The sequence below is a fragment of the Ceratotherium simum genome, chromosome 22, assembly GCF_057802395.1.
Source record: "Ceratotherium simum simum isolate JZ-2026a chromosome 22, ASM5780239v1, whole genome shotgun sequence".
Taxonomy (NCBI): domain Eukaryota; kingdom Metazoa; phylum Chordata; class Mammalia; order Perissodactyla; family Rhinocerotidae; genus Ceratotherium; species Ceratotherium simum.
The window spans coordinates 7,391,392-7,414,485 of NC_141921.1; the positions used below are offsets into that span (position 1 = coordinate 7,391,392).

A 23,094-nucleotide genomic window follows, 5' to 3' on the forward strand; every position below is an offset into this window, starting at 1 on the left:
AAGAATAAGAAAATGGCTGTAAGTGAAAGAATTCATGTTGCAACTTGTTCCAACAAAAATGCACAATACACCACAGTAGCAATGATAGTTACTACACAAAATCTAAAAGTAAAAGATAAGAAAATAATAGAAACCTACAAACATATTTAAATAGATTAAGATATGTTTCAGTATTGTATCCCTCCCCATCTGCTTTCATCTGAGAAAAAAAGAAGTTTGACAAGACATGTAGCATTCTAAGTTACACCTTATTTAGCCATAAAAGCTGCATTTTTATATCATGATTAACCCTTCAAGTTAACACATGCAAAGTGATTCAATCTGAACCAACACTTAGAAAAATTTAAGATTGACATTTCCCCTCCAAATGATTGCTGAAAGATGGCCAACTTTAGAAGCTCAAGGAAAATTGCAAGAGTCAACAACAAAAAGCAGTGAGTAGGTGAAAAGAGGAATTTGCGTTGAAAAATGAGTAGAAATTCAGGCTTCTCCTGACATGACTGGTTATAATGCTCTGCAGAAGTAAAGGGAAACAAAAAGATTAGATTAAACTTACTATAATTCCATCTGCGTGCTTCTCCGCATTACACTGGTCCTTAAGGAGAAATGTTAAAAATATTAACTTCATTCTTTCATTTCAGTAACTCCTTGTGTGCTTTCTTCCCTACTAAGAAAGCTTATTTTACTAGGTAAGTAACAATGTTAGAAAACTATTTCTCTGTTTCCACTAAGATGTTAATTCCATTTATACATTCCTAGCCAATGTAATTCCATCACTGGCTACAAGACAACCAACACTAACAGCATGGCAATTAATCTTCTACGAAGGCATTTAATGAAGTTCATTGTAGAAATATCCTACTGAACTGTGCAGTCACGTTGGTACCAACAATTAGAAGCAGACATCTAATTTAGGATGGAAGATCTTGAATATTTCTGGGTTTGAGTCTATAGTAAATTATGCCAACTCCTCACAACCCCCAAACTCTTAGTGCACTTTAACAGTATGACAGTCATATACTCTTAAAAACTCAGGCTAGACACAATTTCCCATATTTTGGCTACTGGCTCCAGAACTATACTAATACTTTTCTAAATAGTCTGATTTTGTTTCAGTAAACATAATCACTGTATCCACGGAATGATGATATAGGGGCTAACACCTACTACCTAGCAGGTATTTTATATATGTTAATTCATTTATTCCACCAACAACACTATCAGTTAGATACTATTATTATCCCCACTGGATAGATGAGAAAATTGAGACAGACAGAGGGTAGGGAGCCAGGGTTCCAATACAGGGGTAGTCTACTTCCAGAACTCATGCTCTTAATATGTTATTTTGCCTTGCCTCTCCAAGGATACACTTGAGGAAGACTGTGGTGAAAAGTTACCAACACATATTCCTTCCCATAACCATAATCTACTAGTGTTATGCAGACAATACATTTAACTTTAAATAAAACTGTCTACAGTTTTAACTCTATACTATCAGGAAGTTTTCAAGTCTTAATAGATCCCAATATTTGGTCTTGGTTTTAAATACAAGGGCCAAATTATATCTCATTTATCTATAACTTTTTCTTTAACTACTGAGGTTACTCAGAAATCTACATGTTAAAGAGTCAACCAAGAGCAATTTGAAGATTTAGGGATAATTTTTTTAAAGTACATTTGCAGAAAAGAATTTACATACCAGGCATGAAATAGCTATCCTTAGAAAAGCATGCCTACAAAGCTGGCCTTTGGCTGGTGTCTGGGAAACTGTATTTCAGGCGAGTTCCCACTACCCTAACTTTAAGCGTGGCTCACTGTGCCTAAACTGTTAAAGCAAACAATATGGTTTATACTGAACACCCACTTTCCTTCTAGAAGTCTGGAATTTCGGTAAGTGTTAGGTAGAGGGTGCCTACATTACAAGCCTCCAGTAAAAACCTTGGGTGTTGAGTCTCTAATGAGTTTCCCCAGTAAACAACATTTCACACATGTTGCCACAATTGGTTGCTGGAGGAATTAAGCATATCCTGTATGAGTCCACTGGGAGAGGACTCTTGGTAGCTTGTGCCTAGTCTCCTCTGGATTTTGCCCCACGTGCCTTTTCCCTTTGCTGAATCTGCTTTGGATCCTTTTGCTGTGACAAAGCATAGCTACGGGTAGGACTATACACTGTATCCTGTGATTCGAATCCTCTAAGCTAATCATCAAACCCAGGGGTACTCTTGGGAACCTCTGACACAGTGCATATCCTTTGCATATCCCTGAGAGTAACTGCATTCTGATATCTACATAATGCATGTTGGAATTTTCCCATTTACTTGCACGACTGAATTAACTACATATTTAGAATATCCAAAGTCAATAATTCTTAATAGAAACAGCTGAAAATAAATTATTCAGAATAAAACAGATATTAAAAAGAAAGTTTCTTGCTCAGATGTATTTTAATTTACTTTTAGCTTTCCTTTATTAATTTCTAAACATTAAAAATTGATTTTTCCAGGGGCCAGCCCAGTGGCACAGTGGTAAAGCGTGTACTCCGCTGCAGCGGCCCGGGGTGCGCAGGTTGGGATCCCAGGCGCGCACCAATGCACCAATTGTCAAGCCATGCTGTGGCAGCATCCCACATAAAGTAGAGGAAGATGGGCACGGATGTTAGCCTAGGGCCAACCTTCCTCAGCAAAAAGAGGAGGATTGGCAACGGATCTTAGCTCAGGGCTAATCTTCCTCACAAAAAATAAAAAAATAAACAAAATTGATTTTTCCAAAGGATTTCTTAGAAAGAAATATTATATATATGTAGTAGATTGAATTTTCCAAAAATGGCCCCAATAAGAGGTACAGTTCACGTCCCCTACCCTTGAACCTAGGCGGGCCTTTGTGACTGCCTCTACCAATAAGTATAGCAGAAGTGACTACATGTGACTTCTGAGACTAGGTCATGGAAATACCACACACTTCTACCTTGTTTTCTTGAAACCCAACCACCACACTGTGAGAAAGCCCAAATAGCCATGAAGGGGACCAAATGGAGAAGAACCTAGGCGCCCGGCCCAACTTCCCAGGAATGTGAGTGAGCCATCTTGAAAGTAGATCCTCTGGGCTCCCAATCAAGCCACCATAGGTGACGCTGCATGAAACAGAAACAAATCATAACGCCTACCCAATCTGCAGATTTGTGAGCAAAATAAATGACTGTTGCTATTTTAAGACACTCAGTTTTGGAGTGGTCTGTTATGCAGCAATAGATTACTGATACAGTATATTACATTTTCTAAGAAAACCACCATTTCTACTTCTGGTATAATTTAAAATAAACTTAAATATCTGATAACTTTTTCCCCCAAAATGTTCTCAATTAATAATGCACGCTATCTACAGGATATTTTAAATTAGGGTTTACTGTTTATTATTTTTGTTACTGTTGTAGTTTGTCTGTTAAGGCAGAGTTAAATCTACATGAACCCATAGACTATTAAATGCCTTACTATCAATCCATTCCCATCATGGACTTTAGGGATTTTGTTCTATTACTTAAGAAGGCTTAGATTCATTTTTCTCCCTCTCTCCTTCCACCTTTCTTTTTTTAACACATTTTTTTAAGTAAACCACAAGTTGCTTTTATCGGAGTCAGCTAAAGCTAAATCTCAGGTATTACTGAACCACAGATTTGACTGAATTCAATAGGAATTATGTTAATGAAACAAAGAAAAGGGTCTAATGCTACTTCTCACTTAAATTATACCATATGTTCTTCTGGTTACAAAGCCCTCATTCCTTAATGCAATGGCTATTCTCTTTTTTGAACACACCAGCATGACTGAGATCTGGAAATATGATAGTGAACAAAAACATCAACACCACATAATTTGGGAAGACTTTTGACCAGAATTAGACTCCACTATTTTTAAAACCATGACTACTAACAAAATACATGAAATATAACCCCATCTTTCTAATGAGGCAATGTAGTCCAGTGAAAATTCTCTTAATTACGTACCTATACACTTACTAATTATATGAAACAAAAAATAAACACACTAGGTGATGAAAGAAAATTTCTGATTCAAGTTTGGTGAGATTCAAATGGGGCTGGGATGACATGCAAAAAAATAAATTTGGACTCCTATCTCACACCACAAAGATTTAACTCAAAGTGAATCATAGACCTAAATGCAAGAGCTAAAACTATAAAACTCTTAGAAGAAAACACAGGAATAAATCCTTAACGATTTTGGATTACTCAATGATTTCTCAAATAAGCCACCAAGGGCATAAGCAAAGGAAGATTGGTAAGTTGGACTTCATCAAAATTTAAAATATGCATACTTCTAAGGACACTATCAAGAAAGTGAAAAGACAATCCACAGACTTGAAAAACAAAATTGCAAGGGAAGGGGGCTGGAGGTTGGGTATAAGGGGTAAATGGGCACATACATATGGTGACTGACAATAATGTACAACTGAAATTTCACAGTTATAAACTATTATGACCTCGATAAAATAAATTTTTAAAAAAAGGTCACTGAACATTTTCTATGTGCCAGGAACAGTTCTTGGTGCTGGGGATACAGCAATAAACAAAAAGAAAAAAAAACTGCAAATCATGTTATCTGATAAGGACTTGTATCCAGAATATGTAAAATCACTCTTACAACTCAATAATAAGATAAAAAGCCCAATTAAAAAATGGGCAAAGAATTTGAATAGACATTTCTCCAAAGAAGATATGTGAATGGCTAATAAGCACATGAAAAGATGCTCAACGTCATTATTTCTAAGGGAAATGAAAACCAAAGTGAGTTACCACTAGAATGGCTATAATCAAAAAGACAATCACAAAAGTTGGTGAGGATGTGGAGAAAATGGAACCCTTAGATATTGTGGGTGGCAATGTAAAATGGTATGAGTGCTTTGGAAAACAGTTTAGCAGTTTCTCAAAAAGTTAAACAGACGGGGCCAGCCGCGTGGCTTAGTGGTTAAGTGCGTGTGCTCCGCTACTGGTGGCCTGGGTTCGGATCCCAGGCGTGCACCGATGCACCGCTTGCCCGGCCACGCTGAGGCCACGTCCCACATACAGCAACTAGAAGGACGTGCAACTATGACGTACAACTATCTACTGGGGCTTTGGGGGAAAAAAAAAAACGGAGGAGGAGTGGCAATAGATGTTAGCTCAGAGCCGGTCTTCCTCAGCAAAAAGAGGAGGATTAGCACGGATATTAGCTCAGGGCTGATCTTCCTCACAAAAAAAAAAAAAAAAAAAGTTAAACAGAGAGTTACCATGTGATCAATAACTCCACTCCTAGGTATATATTTAAGAGGAATGAAAATATACATCCACACAAAAACATAGGCAAAGGTTCACAGCAGCAGTATTCAGAATAGCCAAAAAGTGGAAACAACCTCAAATTCATCAACTGATTAATGAATAAACAAAATGTGGTATATCTATTCAATGCAACATTATTCAGCAATAAAAAGGAATTAAGTCCTGATACATGGATGAACCTCAAAAACACGATGCTAAATGCAAGAAGCCAGTCACAAAAAAACACATATTGGATGAACATTTTATATGAAATGTCCAGAATAGGCAAATCTAAAGACAGAAAGGAGATCAGCGGTTGCAAGGGACTGGAAGAGGTGTGGGGGCAAGGTACTGAGGCAAAGAGGTATAGCAAATGACTGCTTAATAGGTATGGTTTTTCTTTTTGGGGTGATAAAAATGTGCCAAATTAGACTATGGTGATGGCTGCACAACTTTGTAAATACACTAAAAACCATTAAAGTGTACACTTTAAATGAGTGAACTTTATGGTATATAAATTATATATCCATAAACCTGTTTAAAAATTAAAGTCTGATGAGAAATTAATGAATACTGATGAAAACAAAAAGATTAAGCAGAAAAATGTTCTGGGGAGAGAACCAGGACAACTTAATTCTACAATCTACTTTTTTTTTTGTATATGTATGAGGAAGATCAGCCCTGAGCTAACATCCAATGCCAATCCTTTTTTTGCTGAAGAAGATTGGCCCCGAGGTAACATCCATGCCCACCTTCCTCTACTTTATATGGGACGTTGCCACAGCATGGCTTGACAAGCGGTGTGTCGGTGCGCACCTGGGATCCGAACCTGCGAACCCTGGTTCGCCAAAGCAGAACGTGCACACTCAACCACTTACGCCACCCGGCCGGCCCCTACACAATCTACTTTAAAAGTATCTATGGTCAGATAACTCAGTTCAGAAAGGATAATCTAGACCTGTGCTGTTCAGTTTGGTAGCCACTAGTCACATGTAGTTACTGAGCACTTGAAATGTGGCTAGTTCAAAGTGCAAAATATACCCAAGATATTGAAGACTCGTGCAAAGAAAAAAAAAAAAAGAATATGAAATCTCACTAATGAATTTTTATATTGAGTACATGTTGAAATGATAATATTTTGGAGCTACTGGGTTAAATAAAACACATTATTAAAATTAATTTCACTTGCTTTTATGAGTTGTGGCATATAGTCATATCACCTAATGTTGAAGAAGAACTGGTCAAGTCCCCAGCTGTAGGGGTCTCTGCTCCGCTCCCTCCCCCAACTCCTCACTTCCTCTGCAGTTCCCCCCATGAGTGGAACGCTAGCTGTCTCCATCTATAGTACAAAGGAAGAAGGAAGTCTTCTGAGCTAACACAGTCCACCTGAAAATCCCACTAGACAAGTGGTGCCCAAACTTTGCTGCACATTAGAATTGCCTGGAAGCTTAAAACTCCCAGTGCCCGGTGACACCCCATACCAATTACAACAGAATGTCTGGAAGTGGAAGCCAGGCATCTGAACTGTTAAAGATTCCCAGGTAATTCCAATGTGCAGCAAACTTTGGGAGCCAATGCGCTAATTATTTAGGCAGGAGGGAAGCTTTTGGGAGTGAGAATTAAAATGAAAGAATCAAAACTGGAAGGAGCTTAAATTCTACCTACAGCTGCCTCTAAGCACCTAATACTAAATCAACCCCAAACAAGAAAGGTATCAAATTATCTATCTTCATATATCCCTTTGGGCTCACAGATGGCAATAGTTCTCTCAAGGAAGGTGATTCCAATATTTTCTTAACCTCATGGTGAAGAATAGTCCTCCAAAGTGCCTATAACAATTTGTATTCCCATCAATATTAGATGGAAGTTCTCCCATTTTTACCAACATGTGATAGAGTTGCTTTAAAATTTATGCCCTCTCAGGCCGGCCCGGTGGCATAGTGGTTAAGTTTGCCTGCTCCAATTTGGCAGCCAGGGTTTGCAAGTTTGGATCCCAGGCGTGGACCTACACACTGCTTATCAAGCCAAGCTGTGGCAGGCATCCCATATATAATGTAGAGGAAGATGGGCACAAATGTTAGCCCAGGGCCAATGTTCCTCAGCAAAAAGAGGAGGATTGGCAACAGCAGTTAGCTCAGGGCTAATCTTCCCCACCAAAAAAAAAAAAAAAAAATTTATGCCCTCAATTTTTTTTAAATTTAATACTTATTTAGGACTTGTGTATATGCCTGGTACTAAGAGCATTACAAATCCTAATTCATTTAAGGCTCACAATACCAGTAAGAGTACAGCTACTATTATTATCCACATTTTATATAGGAAGAAACCAAAGCACAGAGAGGATAAATAAACTTGCTCAAGTGGTGTAGCAAAGATTCAAACCCTCAGCTGGGCTCCAGAGTCCATGCTTTTAAAGATAATGAGGGGCCGGCCCCACGGCTTAGTGGTTAAGTGCGCGCGCTCCACTGCTGGCGGCCCGGGTTCGGATCCTGGGCGCGCACCGCCATACTGCTTCTCCAGCCATGCTGAGGCCGCATCCCACATACAGCAACTAGAAGGATGTGCAGCTATGACATACAACTATCTACCGGGGCTTTGGGGGAAAAAAATAAATAAATAAAATTATAAAAAAAAAAAAAAGATAATGATGTCATGTTGCCTCTCATTATTTAAAAATCTTATACCTTAATCACAGGTTAACTGATTAGATTTACCCAAAGATTAATTTATAAGGATGATCATCACAGCACAACAGAGAAGTGGCTAAATACAAAAATCATACATATAGTGGAAATACTAAGCCACGCAACCATTAAAAATTACGTATTAGATCATCAGGGAAATGCAAATCAAAACAACACTAAGATACCACCTCACGCCCGTTAGAATGGCTATAACCACCAAGAAAAAAACAACAAATGTTGGAGAGGATGTGGAGAAACAGGAACCCTCATACACAGCTGGTGGGAATGCAAACTGGTGCAGCCTCTATGGAAAATGGTATGGAGATTCCTCAAAGAATTAAAAATAGAAATACCCTATGATCCAGCTATCCCACTACTGGGAATCTATCTAACGAACCTGAAATCAACAATCCAAAGAGGCTTATGCACCCCTGTGTTCACTGCAGCATTATTCACTATAGCCAAGAAGTGGGAGCAACCTAAGTGTCCCTCGACTGATGATTGGATCAAGAAGATGTGGTGTATATATATATACAATGGAATACTACTCAGCCATAAAAAAAGACAAAATCGTCCCATTTGCAACAACGTGGATGGGCCTGGAGGGTATTAAGTGAAATAAGCCAGAAAGAGAAAGACAAACACTGTATGATCTCATTCACATGTGGAATATAAACCAAGACATGGACAGAGAAAACTGTATTGTGGTTACCAGGGGCAATGGGGGTGGGGGTGGGCACAAGGGGTGAAGGGAGACATACATATGGTGATGGACAAACAAAAATGTACAACCCAAAATTTCACAATCTTATAAAGTATTAAAACATCAATAAAAAAAAGAAAAAAAAATTACTTATTAGAAAAATTCATTCAAAATTCACAATTATTTATCAGGCACCTACTATGTGGCAGGCAACTGTTCTAAGCACTGAGGATACAGTAGTATTATGGAGTGAACATCTCTCTCCCCCCAAATTTCAGATATTGAAACCCTAACCTCCCAGTGTGGCTATATTTGGAAATGGGGCCTATGGAAAAGTAAATTAAGGTTAAACAAGGTACTAAGGGTGGGGCCCTGATCCAATAAGAAGAGACACCAGAGCGCTCTCTCTGTCTCTCTCTGTCTCTCTCTCAGCATGCACGCACCAAGAGAAAGCCTTGCGAGGACACAGCAAAAAGGTGGCCATCTACAAGCCAGGAAGAGAATCCTCACCAGAAACTGAATCATCAGAAACCTTGATCTTGGACTTCTAGCCTCCAAAACTATGAGAAAACACATTTCTGTTATTTAAGCCACTAGTCTGTGGTGTTTTGTTACGGCAACCCAAGCAGACTCATACAAGTGGTAAATAGAACAACAGTCCTCATGGAGATTATAGACAGGTATAGAGAGACAATAAATAGGATATCATGTAAATCTGGCAAGTGGTGCAAGGCCATGAAGACAAACTAACGGGATGTAGAGATGATTTTAGCTAGAGTGGTCAGGAAGGTCTCTCCAAAGCGGTTTCATGTGGGCAGAAATTTGAATATAGTGAGGGAGTGAGCCCTGGAAACCTGGGGGAAATGTCTTCCAGGCAGAGGGAAAAGCAAATACAAATCCCTGAAGGAGAAAAAGCCTGGCCTGTCTGAGAAAAAGAAAAGAGGCCAATGTTGTTGGAATGGCGTGATCACGCAAGCGGCTCAAATGATGAGTATGGTGAGTAGCTTAGATTCCGTTCCAAGGGAGATGGGAAACCACTAGGGGGGGTCGAGCAGGCAAATGACACGGTCTGATTTACATTTAAATTAGGTTTAAAGATACACAGAGCTCATATAGGGTACATATATAATTTAAGGGATGTATTTGTACATAAAAAGCCTTAACAACAATAAAACTTCTTTCTGGAAAAAATTAAAAAGCCAAACTCCATTTATTTGATCCATGTTACCCATTCTGAAGGACCTTGAAACGTAGGTCTATCAAGCTGGGATGCAATAGACAGTAGCAGGTACAGACTAAATTGTAGAAATTTCTAGAAAGGAGTTTTAGTAATTTGAATTATAAATCATTCCAAAGACAGAGCACCAAAAATGTTCTTGATGGGTGATTAAAAGGTGAGCAACTGAAAGAGGCTAGGCTGCCCCGTTTTACAACTACTGAAGTCCTGAATGATTTGTAGAGATCATCCAAACTGGCCTAAAAGCTATGAGCTCTTCTACTTCCTCAATCTTATAGAGAAGGCCATATGAATCCCTCAAACATCAACCTACTCACACTGGGCCTGGTGTAGTTTACTGGTTACCTATATATAGGCTTTTGGGTAACTGCAGGTGCCCCCACCCACCCATGCAATTTCACAGTCAAGAAAAACAAAAGCAAAAACCTTACCCTTTTTATGCTTCCAACCCTATCCTCCCTTCTTAAGCTTTAGAATATATTCTGATCCACAAAAGCAGATGAACAATTTAGACACATACATAAGAAATCAGGCATAGTGGTCAAGAATGCCTAGAAAATGAACACAAGCCCTGAAGTTCTGACACTTTAACACTGAATCTGGCCTCAAAAGAAAATGACATTGCCCTCCTTGAACTTATAAGCTGAATATCCTTACTCTCTAAGCACAAATGGATTGCCCTGTGCTACTGTGTCATTAACAATGCTAGATAAAAAGTATTCATTACTGGGCAAACAAATATATGCAATTGAATACATAAAACAGGCCAGTAATTAAAAACTCACACAAACATTCCAAACTTAGCTGCTGAGTTGGCCACCCACCCACTTCTAGCCACTGGCGAGAAATACAGAGGTACAAGTCAGATAGAAATAATGGGGAAAAAATTTTTTTAATTCCTATTTTCAAACACTAAAATTCTTGTTTTTCAAAATACTGGGCAATAAAGTATATATATGTAGGTTAAATAGACCAAAATTTTTCAGAAAAGCAGACAATATCCAAGAAATTTTTAACCCATCACAATAATTCAAAATATATTTTATTTCATGAATAAGGAACAGCAATTAAAGTAGTGGTCATTAGTATAGCTCAGTACCAGAAAAAAAATCTATCACAAACAACTTTTAAAAATATCTTTATTATACTCTTCATCATGGACGTGAAAAAGAACTCTGCTAAAATTTAATTCCTTTTTTCCTAAGGAAAACTTTTTTGTGAGAGGTTTTGCAAAATATGTCCCTGTTCCAAGCATTAATAATGGATAAAATGGAAGGAAGGGGTGAGTCATCCAAACATGCTCCCCTCCTTCCCAGCCACCATCAGAAAATACCTTATCAAAAACATGCATATGCTGGTAAAGAACCCTCCAAACACAACAGTTGTTCAATAGTACCAGAAACCCCACAATACAATGTATTGCAGAAAGGTAATATATTTCAGAACTGAGTTTTTTGGCTATTAAAGAAAAAGGTCATTGTAATTTTTAAATCTCATTAAATGAAAGTAATCAAAAGCAAAATGTACTTACTTTAGCAATCTGGAGCAACACAATGCAGTGTTTAATTGATTCTACCATGTTCTATAAAAACAAAACACTGATTTTAGGATCTTGCCCCAAATAAAATGGTCATACAATATTAAAACTGGTTCAAATGTACAGGGTTTAAGTCTGTACTACACAAGAAATACCCTTTCTGGATATCCAGTGGGTTCTAATATGCTGCTAGTGAAATCATCAGCAATCCTATGAATTGTTAAGGAATGCCAAAAAATTGTTAATTTATACCAAATGACATCTAAATGGTTTTTCAACACTTCAAACAGAAAGAGATGTGAGTCTGATTAACTTCCAAATTCTTAGATCAACAGTAGGCAATCTCAGTGTAAATTCCAAAAATGTCTATTCTTTTATGGAACTATGGAGAGTAAAGGATCTTATCAAAATACTGGTAAACCTAGAATACTATTTTGCCTGTTTTTTAAAAAGCTTTTATCAAAATAAAAGTCTTATTAGTAGCCCACTATATAATGTCAGAAGGTCAGTCACTACATCAAAAAACTTGAATCACAATATATTTTAATTATAAGAAAGAGAATATATGTTGTGCACGGATGACACCTTTTATCCAAGGATCCCAAACAGACAAGACCAGAAACACATAAAATGGCACATGAAGTCAATTCCAATTAGTGGGATTATTCTATTCATTTAAATTCCTTCAGAAAATAATACAATACTTAAATATAAATAAATTCTTGTAAAAATTCATAAAGTTAAAATCGCAATCGCTATTATTAATAGTAGCAGCTTAAAATAGAAATAACATTTTAAAGTACTTTCTAACGCAAAGCCAGAGTTTATCAAACACATAACTTACATTTGTTGTCTCTTTGAGAGTTTCAATTTTCTGTGAAAAATAATAAGTGTAAACAGAAATAATCAGAAACACAAAGAGGTATTGTTGTTGTTTTTTACTGGTTAGCCATTTAAAGAATTTTACCAAAATGTACTCATTACTCTACGCAAGTGTTGGCAGGCTGGGGAGTACTTTTTGCTATACTTTTTAATTTAAATCATTTAAATAAAAAATTCAGACATTATATAGGTTAAATCCTCAAATAAAATTCATGTGATTCAATTCAAGATTTGTCAGAATAATATAAAACATTCTTATTCCTTACCTGAAAACAAGTTTTGTCTTTTCTATAGATTTTACTATGTCATTTTAAAATGCTTATTTTAGAATCACCTTAAACTTTGCTAAGTTGTTTAAAAATGACATGGTTAGACTAAACCTCAAAACTAAGAATGGAAGGTGAGTTAAACATGAGTTACTACTATTACCAAGTGTAAAAGAGCCAAACGCAAGGCTATGGTCAACAGAACTACAAAAAAAAAATGATGCTGCATCAGGAAATCTAGTCAAGGACAGGAAAAACGTTAACTGAAAAAAGAAAACATTCAAACTACAAAGCAGTCCTCAGAAATCCACAGGGGGGAAAAACAGCAGCAAAACTATAATTAAAGCAACATTCATTTTATTTCCTCATCTGTGGCTTCTTGTTTATTCTAAAAATTCTCACCAGTTGGTTTATTAATATCTGAATTGACCACATGTAAATTTAATAAAATAACTTTCTACCTTCAACATTTCTACCTGAAGAGGACAGAATTTACTCCTAGGAAAGTGGTACTTACCAAAAGGGTATCATATTAAAATTTTGTACATTACACCCTTTTGTTTAATTATGAAACCATAACAGAAATTCACCAGAAAACTCCCCTTGAAGTCTATATGGCAGCACTATTGTAACAGGTCAACAGTACTATTACAACAGTCTAAACACTGAGGTCCTTTTGTTATGTCTCCAAAAGGCTCTTGGATTTAAGAATTTTAAAGTCAAAATCATGATTATAGAAGTTACCTTTCTCTGTTCATCATCTTTGCAGTTTTGAAGTTTGTCATCAAAAAGCTACAGGATTAAAAAAAAATGATTTAGTATCAAGCCACTGTACTACATTGTGTACATTTACTAAACATAGAAAAGCAAACTTCAGTTGTTAAACACATTTCTTCCAGGGATGATTTATAAGTATTTTCAAGATAACATATTTTTTCAAGCCATTGTTTCAAATCAAATTATACTGAATTATTTTAAACAGTCAAGATCAATTACTCTGGTAGAATTACAAGCAAAAGAAAACAGATGACTTTCAAGGATTTAAAACACCAATTCAAACCTAAGTTTTTTCTGCTTTGTCATCTGAGTTGATCAACCCTACTTTTTCTTCCCAGGACTTTTGCTTGTAATTAATTTTAAGGTTGGAATTGAAGGAGATAATTAATTTCAGTAATGATAAAGGAAATTGAGAAATCACCTCTCCCAACCCCCTACTCCCCCAAAATGGAAAAAGCAAGGCCACAGAAATCAAGCCACTTAAAATTTACCAGTTTCATAGAATTTTTAAACAGAATATGAATCTAAGCTTGTCTTATTTTCTTCTAATTACGTCTAAATATTTACCTTTTTTAATGACCAAAAAAACCCATTATACACATATACTATTTACCAATAATAATTAGATTCAAGATTTTTTAATAAGTCACACAGATCTTTTAATGTCAGCTTTCAAAATTGCTGAAAAACCACATAAGGGTTGTAAATTAATATCAAGTAATTGTTCTTACTCAAAATCAAGCTCAGTAACATTTACTATTTTATTATCAATTCAACATATAAACTAATGCCATACCTTTAATTGTTCTATCAAGATTTGTAGGTAAGCATCAGCCTCTGTAAGTTTCTTATCAAAGTCTTGGACACTAGGAACAAATCCTGAATCCAAACCCTAGAGAAAAAGAACATTTGCAATAAATCAAGCAGTACCCAAGCAATGCTTAATAGTAAAAAAGATACTTCATCCTTCATACATGACATTTCAAGTTTTAAAATAAAAATAGTACTTTTACATGAATAGTAGGTCTATTTAAATTTTCTAAATTCTCCAGGAATAGTAGTACATCAATCTCCCTCATGAACTTCTAGCACTACTTTCTTCTCATCAATTACATGTGCAGCTGCTCAAACAGGGATCTATTCAGCTCTTCAGAATCACTTTCTTCTCTCCCAAAAGCCCCATAATGGCTCCCAGTCACCTCCACAGCAATAGTAATTTAGCTAAAGGAATACATACAAAATAACCTAGATTACCTCCTATTCTCCCCCTATTTTTTATTCAGTTCATTCCTCCAGTCCCTCAATCTTAACTTCATATTCTCAGTATTTAGTTCTCACGTTCTCTAACCTACCCCCATCAACTCTGAAGTTTTCTTCCTCCCTTATTAACAAAAAAAAGAAAAACGAACCTCAAAATTCCCACCTCTTTTAAGAGGCCCCTCTCTAAGAGAAAGGGATAACATTTCTCTCTTAATTGAGGTCCCTACTCACTTTCACCCTTAGCATGAACACTACACTCTGGACTCGGTGTAAATGTTTATTTAGAGGGCCCACTCATTTATCAGCTTAATAGTCTGGCATTTGTATCCCCTACCTTTTGTACACTAAAAAATTTAAGCTCCAAGAGCATGGGATTCTCATATTTTAACTTTACTCAAAAGAAACTTTTGAGTTCTTCATCATCCCTGACTAAAAAACACATCAATTCTGGCTGTAAAAGACAAAACAGCTGGATACTGAACAAGACTATCAGCGTGCCATATTTGCTTGCCCAGTTGTCATGCAGTTAAACAGGGAAATAATATAATGGTCAGGAACCACTAATGTCACAATCCCAACCCAAGCACAAAATTCTGTACTAAATGGGTTAAATAGAGTGGTTCAACATACCACACTTGACCTTCACTTGTCATATCTTCCTCACCTTTGGCCAAAACACGCTGATCATTTTCACATTCCCCATTTTAGTAAACTGAGGCGAGAGTTCATTTTATATTACACCAACACCTCATCTTTGTATAAAACTTTATCATTACTAAAGCACCAGCCATTATCTCAAAACACCAGAACAAGACAGTACAGTATTATGGGAAACAACAATGGGTTTGATAAACGTGGTCTCTAATTCCAGCTCAGCCACTAATAAGATACTGTGTCTCTAAGCTTCTGTTTTCTTACCTGCCAAATACAGTCGTCGCCTTCCTTCTATTACTAGCATGGCAGCTACTACCTCTACTACAGACGACAATTACTAACACTATCAATTATAATTGTTGCTCTTCTCAAACTAAAATTTGAATTCTGAACCAAAACATTAAAAACATTAAAAAAGTCCTATTACGACCATGGGAAAATTAATTTATCTTGTAACGCATTTTCTTTTTCAAATTCAAAGGCAATAAAACTGCCCACTTTTTTTTTTTTACATACACGTAAAGAAACCACTTGAAATGAGTATTGAAAAACTTTTTCCCAATGAGAGATGTCATGTATAAAAACAAAGTTTAAGAAAAGAAAAAATCATAAATCATGTATGTAAAATCCAGATATATTTATAAAATTGTGGTTAAACATCTTTATTTTTAAAGATAACCCAAAAACGACCTATTAGAAACATTTACTATGTATAGTATGATAATAAAAGATGTGGAAAAGGAAGACATTTCACATTTCAGAGACACTATAGTACTGTATTAAGAAAGGAGTAATTTCTTTCCATGTTACTATACCACAGAAAAATTAGGACTGCTTGGCTTGATTTTTGTTTTGTTTTGTTTCACAAGGCAATGTAACATAACAAATAATAATTTAACCATAAGACCCAGTTAAAATCAGCTAAATACATTGTTCTTGCTAAATATCAAAAAGGTCAATGGCATAGTCACAAATGAATAAGAGGTGAAGCACCTAAATAAGGGAGAAAAAGAGATCTTTAAGAATTTTCCCTCTTCTGAATATATTTAGAACTACCGCTGTAAAAACCCAACATATCCTTTTGAACAAGTCACTATCTGATTAAAACTCCTCCACTGAATAAATGGAGACAAATTAGATTTAAATTACTACTGAGATCTGAAATCCACTTAAATTAATTCTTAAAAAAACAAACCTTTGATGTTGCTATAATCATATGAACCTCACCTTGGCTCTGTTCTCAGACCTGCTTCTAGATAGTCTTCCACAAAATTCCTTTACCCTTAGAATAAACTCCATACGTCACAACATGCAAGTCAAAGATCTGCTCACCAATCCACTTTTTACGTAATTTATAATGGGAGGTTTACAACAACCGTTATTAGCTTAAAATCCCAGAACTGGCCTAAACTCCCTTGCACAGTTAATCCATAAATCTTTGGTGTATTTAAAAAGAAATTCTACACATATAGTTGCTCCACATGCAATCAATAAAATAATATGTACAAATTTATTAAAACATGGACAAGTAATTGGCAATAATTAAAGTGTTTTCTCAAATCTTGTAGAAAAATGCACTAGAAGAAAATACAAGTTTTCACCATATATAGTAATGTAGAGTACACAGAATCAAAGCCACCTAGTCCAACTTCCCACTCATAGAAGTAACTTTTATAATGTCTTTGAAAGTCATCTAATCTTTGCTTGAGTATCTCAAGAGACAAGGAACTTATTATCTCCTAACATACACTATTTCATAAAAATTCCCTTAAAATCATAACTATTCCTCTTTCCACTCAGCATTTACAATATAAGGCACTACACTTATTCATATCCTTTTTAATGGAGTTTTGTTTTAAAACAGATCATAAAAATAGGATATAGTCCTTTACCATGTTGAGAGTGGTCTGTCTTCCTTTGAAAAGAACTCAGAACAGGGCAGACCCTTTAAGACAGAGGGTGACTTCCTACTCATAGTGACATCTTACAGTCGCTCTTGAGAACAAGCAGGTTGGTAGTCAAGTAAATATACATTCTAATATTTTGTACTTGCCTTAATATCTGTCACACTTCATCATCAATATTTAATTGACTGACTTCTCTGAAGAATTATAAACTCCTTTAGGGCAGGAACTGTGGCATTCATTCAACACTGTATCTCCTAGGGCGGACTCAAGTGTTGAGTGAATGTATGTGGCACAGACCGCAGCATCTGGCAACTGCTGATGCCGTGATGCAGTCTTCCCCATGACTTCTCCCTACATTTCTCTTGTCTCTCTGTCCTTTTTCTTCTCCCCTTTTTCTCCTCCCTCACTCCCTTCTTCGTGTCTTTCCTTCCTTCTCTTTGTCCATGTCCTTCAGCAGTTACTGAGCTGGTTATGCTGCCTTTTTAGTCAGGACCAAAGAGGCTGCTGCTGCTTCCTAATTTACAATATTGACAAGCCATAGTTCTAACTTGATGATGTCTGTATGAATTCATTTAAAGTTTAAATTAAACACAACTATTATAGAGAAAAAAAGCCAAAATGGTCTGTGATGTAAAGGAAGTTAAATTAGAAAAAATAACAGAAATTAAACCTAAATCTAACCATAAAATTAGAAATCTATATAAAGGAAAAAAACCACTTCTGTGGCAAAAATGCTAAAAACAAAATAGTCTCTAGTATTCAAGAGCACTTTGTAATAAAGAAAGCTAAAGTACATATATAACGTCAAGAAGAGTAACACTGATTCCGTATCAGCCAGGATTTATGTATGCAGTTTAAAATATATACACAGAAAGAGAGAGAGAGACATCTGGCCCAATTTAAGGGGAATTTCTAAAATAATAGCTAGACCAGTAGAAGAATATCAAACTGCCTCAAAACTGTATATAAGTACTTCCTACTATCTTCGTAATACTTGTGAACAGTATCACTTTTCTCCTCTCAGAAGGTACTTCAAAGCTAACAAATCTCAGCAAAATTAAGTGAATTCCTATTAACGACTTTAGTTGGGACATTAAACACTGTTTATACTTTATATACATCCACACAAATGAAATGTTTCACCACCATTGAAAAGAAGAGTACTGCCAGGGATGGCCTTAAAACTGTCTGAAGTACACAGGAAGTGCGGCTGCTTTGGAGAGACCCTCTCAGTAAAATAGTACAGGAGGCAATTTTTGAGGCAAGGAGTAAGAGCTTTTAAAGTAATTCCTGCTGACAGAGGAAGAGTAATGAACAGTGGTGGTAAAAGGTGGTTTAAGGTCTTCTTGAGGTCAGAATCAGGAAATAAGAAAGTTATGGGTAATTTGAGGAACTGAGGAGAATAATGTAGAACAGGAAGGGCTATGGCTGAATAATAACTTTGTAAAAAGAAATTCACAAATGAGTGGTTATTTTCATATCAAATCTTATTTCACAGCAAAAACTTAAAGGACTAAGTACCCTATGTTCAGTGCTTTCTCTTACACAGGACAAAACAGTATATAATAAAAATATGTTGCAAAAAGAGAAAAGGAAAATACATTAGAAATAGAGAAATTACTCCATCTAAGTCTCAGAAAAGTTCAGAATAACAAGAAAACAGAGTAAGTTATCAGTAGCAGAACTGTAAAGGGGAGTAACTGCTTAAAAATTTAACAAAGGAAAAACACCAAAGAAAACAAGCCTCCTAACAAAAAATAAATGCCTTGAATCCAGACAAAAGTAGATGATTTTTAAAAATTAGCAAAACACATACCCTATAATTAAAATAAACTTTGCAAAAATGTCATTTTGATTAAAATATGAGAGTATTTGGAAAGTTTATGTTCACAATCAGTAATTTGAGATGACATGCATCACAGATAACGCTTTTATCTAATGAAAGAAGTATAGTGCATACTTACAATTGAATCACTTACAATTATTTTTGAAAATTCAAGAACTGGAGAGATACCAGAAGACTGGAAAAAAGCAAGTGTAGTACTGATCTTCCATAAAGGTAAGGAAAAGAGAGAATAGAAAGTTACCATGCTGTGAGTCTGACATCAATAATTAAGTAAAGGAATAATAAGAGAAAAATCTGTAACTACACAGAGGAAAAGCAGGTACATGAGTAGCAAGTGGCAAGTTAAAAAAAATAAATAAAAGAACATTTGCTAAGTTTTTATGCCAAACTTAATGGCTTCTCTATTCCTTAGAAATTTGTTAGCAAATTAAGATTCTGAAAAATGACACCATTTTGTCTCCTTACCAAATGACTTAAAAGTTGGTTTAATGATGAAAAAAGTTTATTAAAGAAACCAGGAATATTAATAAGACCATGATTTTATGTGGGGTATACTAATCTGTGATTTCCTTGGATTACTGAAATTTTGGTAACATTTATAATCTGTTGTCTGTGGTTTATCCACTTCAGCTAAAGGAAAAACAGGATTTAGAAGTATAGAGAAGTTCTGATGGTAAGAATTTTTCGCTATTTTTTAACCCTAAAGAATACTCAACTATCAATTCACTTGAAGTGAAGATTATCGATTCAAAAATGTCCATAAAATTGAGCCTATTATAAAACTCTTTCTTCCACTGTACTTTCAGGAAGGTATTTTCCAATTAAGTCAATGTTCTGATAATCTAAACTCTCAAATTAGGTTTTTTATCAACATGGTGGCTATAGCTACCTTACCAGCACTGCTAGGTACCCGAGGAATGCCCTAAAAGGTAAGGTCTTTTGCCTCCATTTTCTCATCAAGGGATGGGTATAATAACAAACCACTCAAGGTTGTTAGATAGATGACATGAAATAATATGCGTAAAGTAACACAATAGTAGGTGTTCTACTTCCTCTTCATAATTTGTAATTGTAAATAACCAGGATTCACCACTATATCCCCAGGCCCTCTAAACTAGTGCCTAACATATAGAAGGTGTTCAATGAATATTTGAAGGATAAGAACAAAATGAATTAATAACTAGATAATACCATAAAACACATGCAATTTTAACAGAGATCTATAATCACAAAAAAAGGATATAAGTGTTAAGTTAAATTGTATTTAACATTCCTTTAAAAAAGGAAAACAAACAGTAAGGTGATGAACTCAAAAGAAGATAATAGATAATAGTAATAAAAAAGGTATGAGCAATAGACAAAACAAGTGGTAATACAGTCTTGGAAAATAGATCAGAATAAAATTTCACGTGAGATGTTCAGAAAAGTATTGGGTATTATGCCTGAACCACGAAAGTTAAATGGTACTGAATTATTAACTTGGTCACAAAGAGTCAAACAATATAGTCTTTTTTTTTCTATAATATAATCTGATTTTTGAAAATACATTAGTTGTTTGAAAAATAGAACCCCTCCTATCTTTAAATTTACAAAGAAAATAGTTTATGCATATTATTAAGTTTCTGTTTTTTAAAAAAAAATCACAAAACAAATCTGAATTGCTCATATAGTTGGGACAGAAAAGAAGTGCTTTGTCCAACAGGCATTAGGTACAGACACCAGTGCCAAAATTCATGACCTTTAATCCTAACTCAGCTCAACTGCTTACTCTTCAGGATCTCTTCATCTAATACTGGCACTGTTATGTAACCCTGATTTATAGGACAAAATACTAATATTTGGTTACTCAAACAACTGTACAAAAAAGGTTTGGGATTTGTACCATTTTCCTCTATTTAAATCATTGATAGCTTGTCTTTCCAACTCCCAATTTATTCAATAGTCATGTAAAAATGTTATTGTTGAAACTAAATAAAACAAACAAAACCTGAAGTTTATAAACAGGATGACCATATATCCTAGTTTGTCTGGGACAGTCCGTTTATCCCTGTTGTCTCAACAAAATTATTAGCAGCCTCCTCACTCTCAAAAGTGGCCCCGTTTGGACAATAAATTATATGTTCTCCCTCTCTATAAAGGATATAACTAGCATTTTAGAGATATAAATGCCTGGAAGGCATATAAGATTGCCTGAGAGGTTTCAAAATGCAGCAAATGACTAAAACAAAAGAACAAAAATGAAACATGAATTTACAGGCTCTGAATGTAGAAAGCAAACTACAGAAATAAAACAGACACCAGAATTCAAGTCAATTAACATTAACTGAGTGCTTACCTTATGCTAGATAAGTGGAGACACGAATAACATAGAAGTTACATTTTTAAAAAGTTATTTTATTTACACACACACACACACACAATGTGAAATAAATCACATGAAACAAAACACATGAAATGCATATATTATCCCTGGGGAGCGAGACTGAGGAAAAGGGGCATTTGAGACAAGGACTCCTTTAGTTTTTACTTTATACATTCACGTTGTTTGATTATTTTTTATAAGTATGCATTCATTTATTTAACTTAAAATCAAAAGCATGAAGGGCCGGCCCCGTGGCTTAGCGGTTAAGCACTCGCGCTCCGCTACTGGAGGCCTGGGTTCGGATCCTGGGTGTGCACCGACGCACTGCTTCTCCGGCCATGCTGAGGCTGCGTCCCACACACAGCAACTAGAAGGATGTGCAACTATGACCTACAACTATCTACTGGGGCTTTGGGGGAAAAAAAAAAAGGAGGAGGATTGGCAATAGATGTTAGCTCAGAGCCAGTCTTCCTCAGCAAAAAGAGGAGGATTAGCATGGATGTTAGCTCAGGGCTGATCTTCCTCACAAAAAAAAAAAAAAAGCTTGGAGTAAAACATATTCAGAAACTATGCAGGTTATAAATATTTTTCAAAAATTTTATAACTGTTTTAGCTTGCAAAAATCATCAGCATTATTCTTTTAAAATTAAAATTAAAATGCTGAAATGTCTTAAGAGAGTAAATTTGGCAACGCTGAAGCTGCTCAGCTACACCTTTCCAAGCAAAATAAAATGTAGCTTAACAAATTTATAACATCATTTACAGATAAAGCACAAACTTGCAAAAAAAAGCACTTAAAAATTAGCAATCACCACTATACTGGAATAAATGCTGAGGAGAAAAATGGCCAGTAAAACAAAGCAGAATACCTAAACTTCTTTCTACATCCTTCCTGTCAATAATATGATCATGAGTCAACATTCAAGAAAGCAAACTCAAAAAACAAAAACACCCACTACATCACTCCCCCTAACAAAGCATTGTTTCACCATGTGGTGTTGGTAATCAGCCAAAGCTTTTCTTTTCACACACTAGTTGGTCAGACTACCAGGAATATCTTTATTAAAAGTCATAGGTTAAGTCATTCTAAGATCCAAATAAGCTCTGAGTGGCTTACTAGTGTGGAATGAAAAAAATACATTCTACCCTCCCCAGCCTCAGACTACTGCCTCTTATTCAGCTTAACAGCATTTTGGTAAGCAAAAAGTCTCACTATTTAAGGGTCTACCAGAAACAAAAGTTTTAGGAAAGTTTCCTGGAAATTTGCTCTACACATAACCAGGAGAAATTCACATTAAACACATGAATACTTATACCGAGTATTTTAATAGTTCAAGTTTTGAAATAACTGAAGAATGCTCATATACGTAGCATAAAGCTTGTTGAAAATTTGACTACAAAATGTTTTCAAAAAGAAAACCTGATATATTTCTCTAATAAAACTGGATCTGTGTAGCAAAGTATAACACATTGAAAATGAAACAACATCCAAGGGGAGCTAAATGATAAACTAGTCAGACCAATAGACAATCAATACTAAAAGGCTTATATCTCACAAGAACCAACCAAGCACAAGAGAACAAAAAACAACCCTGAATTGAAAAGAATAGATTCTATAATTGGTTTCACATTTATCCCTTAAAAATTGTATATGCCAAAGCAGTTTTTGTG

General features: G+C 35.5%; 1 protein-coding gene across 5 annotated transcripts in view; it reads right to left on the reverse strand.

Moving 5' to 3' along the window:
• OSBPL9 (oxysterol binding protein like 9) overlaps positions 1-23,094 on the reverse strand; it is a 170,792-nt gene that overhangs the window by 34,378 nt on the left and 113,320 nt on the right. For 4 of the 5 annotated variants that reach the window (XM_087445950.1, XM_087445953.1, XM_087445951.1 and 1 more), the window contains 5 exons: positions 14,191-14,286; positions 13,362-13,409; positions 12,314-12,343; positions 11,464-11,514; positions 557-595 (listed from right to left, as the gene is read on the reverse strand). In XM_087445950.1, the coding sequence (XP_087302076.1) occupies positions 557-595; positions 11,464-11,514; positions 12,314-12,343; positions 13,362-13,409; positions 14,191-14,286 (264 nt within the window). The remainder of the gene's footprint in view (positions 1-556; positions 596-11,463; positions 11,515-12,313; positions 12,344-13,361; positions 13,410-14,190; positions 14,287-23,094) is intronic. The other variant, XM_087445954.1, reaches the window with a different exon arrangement.